Below are 10,090 nucleotides of genomic sequence, written 5' to 3'. Positions count from 1 at the left end.
GTCAGTTATCTAAAGCGGTGCTGCTGTTATTCATGGTCCGGGGCCCGCCGGTATATGACCCGGATGTAGAAGGCCATGTGCAGTCCCCTCTGTGGAGCTCATCTGCGCCGCACGGCTCGTCCTTTTACCTCCTCTCGCTGCATCATTCCGCGGTGAAGACGCGCTCCTCGTAGCACCGACACGCTTTTTTACCTCACAGGTGAGTGTGGACGTTTTTGTTAAGTATGTTAAAGCTCACGCGACTAACAGCACGAGCTGGGTAGTTTTAATGAACGCTGTCTTTTCATTGTAGATTTGGGGCTAGCTCAGAGGGAGCACGAGCTTTAATTAGTAGCAGCTAACAGATTTATATCCAAACAGGAAGCACATACGTGTTAACATGTCACTGCACAGTTTGGTTAGCTGTATGTGTGTCAGAGACATGTTGAATATTAGCTGTGTGTTTATTTAAATTAAATTAGGAGTGTCTCGTGTCAGACATGATGAAACCTGTCCTCATCAGTTCTCCATAGCGCTACACACAGCCTGCTCACTCAACTGCACGTGCCTGATTAAACATGATTTAATGTCATTATTAACATGTGAAGCAGTTACTGTTGCACACACAGTGATGGTCAGTGTGTGAAGGCTGAGCACAGATGGTGAGCAGAGATGGTGAAGCAGTTCCGCACATGCTTTTTACAATTTGACCTTGTGACGCACGACCTGGAGACAGCGCACGTGGGGGGGAACCAGGAAACGGTTTTTGGGGGAGTTCATTTCATAATAGAGTCACGATCAAGGCCAAAATACACACTGCACTAATTCTTTATTATTATATTGTCACTGATGAATTAAGAATATTTAAATGATCTGTGAGCACAGTGAAGACAGCTGAAGGTACATTTACTCAAGTACTGGACTAATTAAAAGTTACTGTATTTTATTTGAGTATTTAATGTTGTCAGCTATTTTAGATTTAATCTTGAGTCTTATTCATTTAGGCACATTTTACTCCTTTTTAATTTTAGTCTAGTTTTAGTCGACGAAAATTCATGTAATAGAAATTAAAATCAAGGTGACAGGTTGTTTAAAACTTTTCTATAACTACAAATAATTTTTGCACACTTGCATTTCTCCAGCAGTGTTTGACAGGTTTAAGGGGGGTTATTACACTTTATTACACTTTATATTTTTACTCCATTATATATCTAAGAGGCATATATTATAGTTGTCTTCCAGAGCCCAACTGATATATTTGTAGGCCGATATTAGCCTCACAAATATATCTGTATCAGCGTACATGTTGTCTGATAGGTACTGATGCAAACTTTTTTTTTTTCTTAACAAAATGAAATGTAGAAAAATATGCTTGGGAGAATTTATAATTATTAAATCACCATTGATGCTCACTGTTCATTGGCATTGGCATTTTCATACCGTGTGTATTTATTAATTTGCACTGTGCCTTTTTAAATAAATGAAACTAAACATCATCAGTGTCGGCTTTGAAATTCCTGCCAATACACAGTCCAACTTAATGATTTAAAAAAAACCTCTTTAGAGTTATTTTTTCTATCAAACTTCCTTTTTTATGAAAAGACACTGTGGTGAATGGCTAACCTCACCCCTCATATAAAACAGTACCTGACTGTAGGGTTGCACGATAATATCAGCTCGTCATCAATATCAGCTTTAAATTGAATTATCAGAATCGGCCAACATGGTTTTTCTTATTTAGCTCAATGACTGAATATCACAGACACTGAACAGTGTTTCATGTCTCCATCTGCTGGCGGGCCGTCACCATCAGAGTATGCATGTATAATATGTTAATTCACTACAGAAGAGACTTGATGATGATCATTAACATTAGGTGGGAAACAAGTGGATATATCTATATCGGTTATTGTCCAAATAAGTTGTTGCATATTGACATATTGTGCATCCGCCATTTTTAACAGTAAAGGCCATTGTTGAACTGTCACACATCCTGCCTCCATTACACCTCTTTGTCACAAGTGTAAAATGACCTCAACCTCAATGAATTCAACCTTAAACATCTACAGAATATGAATCCAAAAACATCAAGATAAAATAGAAGAACACTGACAGCACCAAACATTAACTGCACGATGAGTCCTTTTACTTTGATACTCAAAGGTACATTTTCCTGACACACACACACACACACACACACACACTTGTAGTTAAGTCAGGTTTTGAGTGGATGAGTTTTACTTGTGTTGGAGTTCTTTGACAATGTGGTAATAACATTATTTTGCATCTGAGTTCTTCCTCTATCACAGTTTAAAGCCAGTGTTGACTGTTTGTCCTGAGGGGGTTTTGGGCGACGGCCAAATGAACAACGGCCTAATCAACAGAACAATCTGCATTTAACCCTTTGTAAATGCTGATCAGATACTGATTGTCTTTCTGTCAGCTTCTCAAATGTAAGAGTTTTGAGTTGTAATTTATTATATTTGGGACATTTAACTGACAATAATGGAGGTTCATTCATTCACTGGTGGCTTGTTATACCACGTGTGACCACTGGAGGCTCCGCTCACCTTTAACACACTTAATCTGTCCTGATGTGACAGTCTGAGGAGATGGAGGAGGGGTGGAGGTGTTGGGTCTGGAGAATAATTATTTAAGCACTCAGGTCTTTAAGGTCAAAGTAACAGAACCACAGAGCAGAAATACTCTGGTACAGGTAAAAGTCCTGCAGTTAGAAATTTACTTAAGTACAAGAGTATTATTATCAAAATAATATTGATGCATTCATTTATGTAAGAAAATCTGCTGTTAAAGGGCAAGTGTTCTGAAAAGTTCAAGAATGCAATTATTTGTTTTAATTATTTATTTTATTTATCTTTTTATTTTATTCATTTTTATATTTATATAAAAAAATATATATAAATCCAGTTATTTATTTATTTATTTATTTGTATTTATTTTGTTTATCTTTTTTTAATATAATTTTTGTTTGTTCTTTAGTTAAATTATTTTTTTTCAGTTTATATAAATATATCTAATTATTTTTATTTTTTGATTTATTATTTTTATAGATTTTTTTAACGTTTATTTTTTTGTTTGATTTCGGTTAATTATATATGAACCCAATTATTTTATTTATTTATTATTATTATTATTAATTATTTTATTTAATGATAAATAAATATCTACTATTGAAGGGCAAATGGTTTTAAAAGTTCAGTAAATGCATCAAAACCAGTGAGTAATCGTATAAATGAATAGTGCTCTCTATATTGACCAAAATAATGGTGATTATGATCATTAATGATCTCAGACACGTTGTGTTAATTTCGCTCTGTATCCTTTCTCTCCACAGAGATGTTTCGTTTACCGACAGTCATGAAGCAGGTGAGGCCCGTGTGCAGGGCGCTGGCTCCTCACCTCACACGAGCCTACGCCAAGGATGTGAAGTTTGGAGCTGATGCTCGCGCCCTCATGCTGCAGGGCGTCGACCTGCTGGCTGACGCTGTGGCTGTCACCATGGGCCCAAAGGTAACGTAACATTTAACATTTAATATTAAATCATCTGAGTGGATTATTACTCATGTTAGTACTGTAAATTTGAATTCGCTCTCACCACTTCCTGTCTCTACTCAGGGTCGCACCGTCATCATCGAGCAGAGCTGGGGCAGCCCGAAGGTCACCAAGGACGGCGTGACAGTGGCCAAGAGCATCGACCTGAAGGACAAGTACAAGAACATCGGTGCCAAGCTGGTGCAGGACGTGGCCAACAACACCAACGAGGAGGCCGGTGACGGTACGACCACCGCCACAGTTCTGGCCCGGGCCATCGCCAAGGAGGGCTTTGACACCATCAGCAAAGGCGCCAACCCCGTGGAGATCCGCCGTGGAGTCATGATGGCCGTGGAGACCGTCATCAAGGAGCTGAAAAATCTCTCCAAGCCTGTCACGACCCCCGAGGAGATCGCACAGGTAAACACGAGTAGTCATAACTGAAGTATTTTCACAGAGCGGTACTTTTACTTCAGTAAAGTGTCTGAATACTTCTTCACACCTTTCTACGGAACATCTTGCTAACAAATTGCTTTACAAACGTCTTGCAGGTTGCTACAATCTCAGCCAACGGGGACGTGGAGATCGGTAACATCATTTCCAACGCCATGAAGAAAGTTGGCCGCAAGGGCGTGATCACAGTCAAGGTTAGTTTCATGGAAGACTAATGGTTGCTTCATCCGTCTGGAGTTAATACAACCTGATGACAGAGTCTAATCGGTACATGTTCTCCACCTCAGGATGGAAAGACGCTGCACGATGAGCTGGAGATCATCGAGGGAATGAAGTTTGACCGTGGTTACATCTCTCCCTACTTCATCAACACTGCTAAAGGTAAAGGTCCCAGTATGACTTCATCTGTCTGATAACTTCACGTGGCCTGTGAAGAAATCTCACGTTTAAATGTGCCGTCTCTGTTTCAGGTCAGAAGTGCGAGTTCCAGGACGCCTACCTGCTGCTGAGCGAGAAGAAGATCTCCAGCGTGCAGAGCATCGTGCCGGCTCTGGAGATCGCCAACCAGCACCGCAAACCGCTGGTGATCGTGGCCGAGGACGTTGACGGAGAGGCCCTCAGCACCCTGGTCCTCAACAGGTACATATAAGAGCCTTATAAGAACTGCAAGTAGTCAGTGTGTTACAGTTTTGATTTTCATGTGGAGGGGCGTGTAGCAGTATTACTGTAGCCACTTTAAAATGTTTGGGTGGTATCTTAACTGCCAACTGTTGTAGCTGCTGCTGCAAGATTGTGAGCTCACCCGGCCACACACACACTCAGTGACAGGGCTAACTGTTAGCATTGGATAGAAGCTGCTGCTGTGTTGGCTCGTGCTAATCAGGCAGACGTTGAACTGACCATTCGCTGCGAAGAGTTGATATTTTAAAGTCCAGTGTGGAAGATTTGGGGGGATTTTGTGGCGTCAAGCAGCGAGGATTGCAGATGGCAGTCAGCTAAAACTTCTCTCAGTTAGAATCCATCAGTGTTGATTGTTCAGCTGAATTATCCAGAGGTCGTCTTCTCCTCCCAAAAATGTGACTGTCCCCGTCTAGAACAATTGTTTTTCTCAGGTGATTATACACTAAAGAAAACAGACTGAATATATTATATTCCAATATATCCTCCTCAATCCTACACTGGACCTTTTACAGGTATGAGTATTGATACCCAGCCCTCTGGACCAGTTTAAAAATACTCAGGCACCGATTTTTACCACCAGGTGTCGCACTTGACTCAGCAGCATTTCATTTCATTTATTTTATTAATACCTTTTGTAAATGTTTTTAAAATTTGATTTGTCTTTTATTAAAGAGTTTCTTGGTTTGTTATTCACGTTTTCTGTCTGTGCAGTGTTTGAAAAAAGAAGAAAAAGGAACTAAAAGTCGTTAATATTGAAATGTTTTAATCCACAGGCTGAAGGTCGGGCTGCAGGTGGTCGCCGTCAAAGCTCCAGGCTTCGGAGACAACAGGAAGAATCAGCTGAGGGACATGGCCGTCGCCACCGGAGGCACCGTAAGTCCACACCTCGCTCTCAAGTTACTGAGACTGTCTGTGTTAAACTACAGTGGTATAAAATACTTTTACTCAACTTGTACTTTACTTGAGTATTTCCAGAAGATAATACAGCAGTTTTTACTCCACTACATTTATTACCTTTTAACTTGACTTTTAAATGTTGATTTATCCGTCAGGTGTTCGGAGACGAGGCCGTGGGTCTGGCTCTCGAAGACATCCAGGCTCACGACTTCGGTAAGATCGGCGAGGTGCAGATCACCAAAGACGACACACTGCTGCTGAAGGGAGGCGGCAGCCCGGCTGAAGTGGAGAAGCGTGCGGCGGAGATCGTGGAGCAGCTGGAGAACACCACCAGCGACTATGAGAAGGAGAAACTCAACGAGCGGCTCGCCAAGCTGTCTGACGGAGTGGCCGTGCTCAAGGTGCGTCTCAGACTGAAAACACAGACACTGCTCGCTCCTGCACAGCGAAGATTTGCTTTCGAAGAACAAAGTTGTGACGCTCTCTCTTTCAGGTCGGAGGAACAAGTGACGTGGAGGTGAATGAGAAGAAGGACCGCGTGACGGACGCCCTGAACGCCACACGGGCAGCTGTGGAGGAGGGAATCGTACCAGGTGGAGGCTGCGCCCTGCTGCGCTGCATCCCATCACTTGATGCCATCCAGACTGCCAACGCTGACCAGAAGATCGGTGAGTGACGCACACACACACACACACACACACACACACACACACACACACACACAGGCTCAGATACACCAAAACAATATCATAGTTTAAAAGATAAATCTGATTTCCTTTGGTTCCAAACAGGTGTGGAGATCATCAGACGGGCGCTGCGTATCCCCGCCATGACCATCGCTAAGAACGCAGGAGTTGAGGGGTCACTAGTGGTGGAGAAGATCCTGCAGGGGTCAGCTGAGCTCGGCTACGACGCCATGCAGGGAGAGTACGTCAACATGGTGGAGAAGGGCATCATCGACCCCACCAAGGTACACAGCTCTGTTCATCATGGCGTCTACTGAACACAGATGTTCCCCACACACACACACACACACACATCACACTGATTCTGCATGTGTAACTTCGTTAATGACCTGAACCGGAGCAATACTGCCACCTAGTGGTGAAAAGAGTTTAAGGAAGAAGGGACTGTAAAGATTTCTGTGGAAATATTCTCTTTCTTTGAGGCCTTCATCAAGTTTTGAAAGTACAGAGAAGCATGATGTCACAACCAGTAAAGGACGATAGTCTGAACACCTTCAACAGAATAGATTTATACTAAACTTAATATGGTAACAGTGATGTGAAAGTGTTGCTTCATTCATATCTAATCAGTCACCACAAACTGTCCTTTGTACACACACTGAGATGTGAATAAGGATCACATGTTACAGAGAGGTGAAGTCCGTCTCCTTTGAGTGAAAATACATGTACTGTAGTCAACAGCAGGAGACCAGTAATTTTATCTGTGCCATGATGTATGCATGACCACGATGGCTTTGGTCCATGTGACGTAAATGTCTGTGAGGGTCCATGTTAGGGCTGTCACTTTTCATTTGAGTTTCGGACATTCATTCAGACATGGGGTCAAAAGTTCATGTTCAAGCTGTAATTACCTGTTGGAAATGTTGGCTGCAGCCTCTATAGGCGCGTCTAGTCTCGCCACCAGACAATCAGAGATCTCCGCCTTCTGATAGTCTCCCCCTTTTCTCATCAACAAGGCAACAAACACACAGAGAGCTTGAAAATGGATGCCGAGAGATGTAACTGTTTTATCAAACGTGTGCTCAGTCCACTAGATTGTGGAAATGAAGGACTTACAGTGACTTTGTTTAAAACTTTTAACGCAGTTGGACTATGTTTACGAGCACAAGAGTTCAGTCAGCCACCGAAGGACCGCCCTGCAGATTTACTATTGGTTCTGCAACGTAGGGAGTTTTTTTAAACTCTGAAATTGTATCTTTCCATCTAAACACAAAATCAGGGAGAAAGACATTAGTCTTTAGTTAAGCAAAGCGTCTAAAGACTGACTTGTGAGTCTAAGGTGTGTCAGACAATTTGATGTAGTTTGCCTTGTGATCCTACAGAGGGCGCTCCAAGAATTCACTATCATGTTGACCTATTGCAAGTCCTACTGACCTATCACTAAAGGAAGCCAATGTTAATGTGGTGTTTTGCTATGAAAATGGAGGACAGTAGCGAGCAAAGCCGTCCTGAGCGGACAATCACGACACCAAAACATGTGAGAAGCAGCGTGTGGAAGTATTTTGGGTTCTACACCGTAGATGGCAAGCCTGCCAACTGCACACGTTCCAATCTCTGGTTCCAAACACCAGTCCAGTCAGGTGTAGCACTGTGGTGGAGTTAACACAGTCACGTTGTCACAGAGTCTGCTTCCTGCCTCAAAGCACCTCGACTGAACGTCATTTCAAGTTTGTATTTGGTCAAAAAAAATTTGTTCAGTGTGTGAGCCCCATGTCACCGCTCTGTTGCACTTGGATCTTCATTAGGTAATAATAAAAAAATCCCAAGTAGGATCAGAACGTCTTTATTAAACCTTTGTGGTGCAGAGTGTGCAGGTGTTTTTTATATCCCTGCAGCTACGTGATGATCTACATGAACCGTGTCCCGTGCAAAAATAGACATGCTGTAACATCGTCCCTCCTCCCTCCACAGGTGGTGAGGACGGCCCTGCTGGACGCCGCCGGAGTCGCCTCTCTGCTCTCCACCGCCGAGGCCGTCGTCACAGAGATCCCCAAGGAGGAGAAGGAGATGCCAGGAGGCATGGGAGGAATGGGAGGCATGGGAGGCATGGGCGGTATGGGAGGTGGCATGGGTTTCTAAGCCCGTCCTCCTGACTTGATGTACAGACTAATAGAGGCAGAGCGAGTGGTGCTGGGTGGCTGAGGAGGAATCCTCAGAGAAAACTGCACCCACCTCCACCGAACTTTGCCCAGACTGACTGGTGATGATGACAATGATGGAGCTGCAAATGTTTCATGACCTCCCCTCTCCTTTCACTACTTCACATGATTCTGCCTCCCGCCTCTTCGTCCAGGGTTTCTGCAGAAGTCTCATTCACCCGGTCTGAGATCCCATCACACCCAGTCACACCCTGACTCGACTCAAACGGCTACAACACTCGACAGATGTGACGCGACGTGACGTGACGTGTCAGAGAGGAGACTAACATAGTTCATATGTTGTATTACTGCAGACAGGAGAGAGCAGACGTATAGCCAGGATTGTGTCCTTTATTTGTCATAGCATTTTGTTAATTCTTTTGTTTTTTATATATCTGTTGTTCGTTCCCCCGCTAATATAATGTCAGCTAAAATCTGTCTTTTGATTTATTAAATCGACTTTCTTACAGAGCTCTGAGCATTTCCTGTGACTTGTGTCTGGTGTATCACAGCTGGGTGAGCAGAGTCTGAGCGTCACCACGGCCTGTTAGAAAACTCAAATTTAAAATGTTTACGCAGATGTCTGTGGGAGTCATTTAATGCATGCAGCATCGTGAGGTTTATCTGAGCGTCAGCCTGAACGTCATCAGCTCGTTGATTTCACAGCAAACGGCTGATTGGATGTGAAGCAGGGCCCCAGTTACAGAGCAGTCTGGACCATTCAGCATCTCTAAATGTGAAGAAACACATCGTGCTGTCAAACATCGACCTTCATCATTCTCCCCCTCGTTTGCGCTGCTTTAACTACAGAAAACTACAGATGGATTACTTACAGTAAACACACGGGACAAATAGCGGCGATCATTCGACTTCTGTTTTGTACAATGTAGACGATTTAATGGTGATTTTCTTTTTTTTATTTAATAAACTCAATTGTTCAGACGTCTTTGGTCCTCGGCTTCTTTTAAAACTATAGGTTTTTGTTTAAGTCAGGAAATGAGAACCAAGCCACCTCGGTTCATACAGATGTGACAGACCAACAAATCACAGGTGCTTTACTTGAATAATTCTATTTTCTGCCTCTTATATTTACACTCCACTGCATTTCAGAGGGAAATGCTGTACTTGTTATTTGATGAATTCAGGTATTAGAGGGGCTGAGTGAGTACACCATTATCTGTATCTGTTCAACCAACTAAATTGTTTTATGTCACAGGCAGAGTTTAAGATGAAAATGGGTGGCACTCAGAGTACAGATACTGACACATTACTCTGATGGTACTCGTATCAAGTACATTATCTGCACTAGATACTTGTTTATATAGATACACTCACCGGCCACTTTATTAGGCACACCTTTTCAACGTGGCAGCAGCTCAATGCATTTAGTCATGTTGACATGATGAAGACGAGCTGCTGAAGTTCAAACAGAGCATCAGAATGATGAAGAAAGGTGATTGAAGTGACTTTGAATGTGGCATGGTTGTTGGTCTGAGTATTTACTGGGATTTTCAGCACAACCATCTCTAGGGTTTACAGAGGATGGTCCCAAAAAGAGAAAATATCCAGTGAGCCAAAATGCCTCGTTGATGCCAGAGGTCAGAGGAGAATGGCCAGACTGGTTCAAGATGATAGAAAGGCAAC

The 10,090-nt window shown here is 42.9% G+C and overlaps 1 protein-coding gene across 1 annotated transcript; it reads left to right on the top strand.

Annotated features, from left to right (window-relative positions):
• Nucleotides 1-47: 47 nt before the first annotated feature.
• Nucleotides 48-9,388, top strand: hspd1 (heat shock 60 protein 1). The gene is made up of 11 exons (XM_050048645.1): nucleotides 48-199; nucleotides 3,335-3,510; nucleotides 3,616-3,951; nucleotides 4,083-4,178; nucleotides 4,272-4,365; nucleotides 4,455-4,623; nucleotides 5,439-5,538; nucleotides 5,718-5,963; nucleotides 6,056-6,230; nucleotides 6,354-6,532; nucleotides 8,220-9,388. Exons 2-11 carry the CDS (start codon nucleotides 3,337-3,339, stop codon nucleotides 8,385-8,387), a joined length of 1,737 nt encoding a protein of 578 aa, XP_049904602.1. The 5' UTR covers nucleotides 48-199; nucleotides 3,335-3,336; the 3' UTR covers nucleotides 8,388-9,388.
• The last annotated feature ends 702 nt before the right edge of the window (nucleotides 9,389-10,090 follow it).

This window comes from Epinephelus moara, chromosome 7 (assembly GCF_006386435.1).
Source record: "Epinephelus moara isolate mb chromosome 7, YSFRI_EMoa_1.0, whole genome shotgun sequence".
Taxonomy (NCBI): domain Eukaryota; kingdom Metazoa; phylum Chordata; class Actinopteri; order Perciformes; family Serranidae; genus Epinephelus; species Epinephelus moara.
Note: the sequence above shows the minus strand (reverse complement) of the source record. Positions and strands in the feature narration are given on the sequence as shown.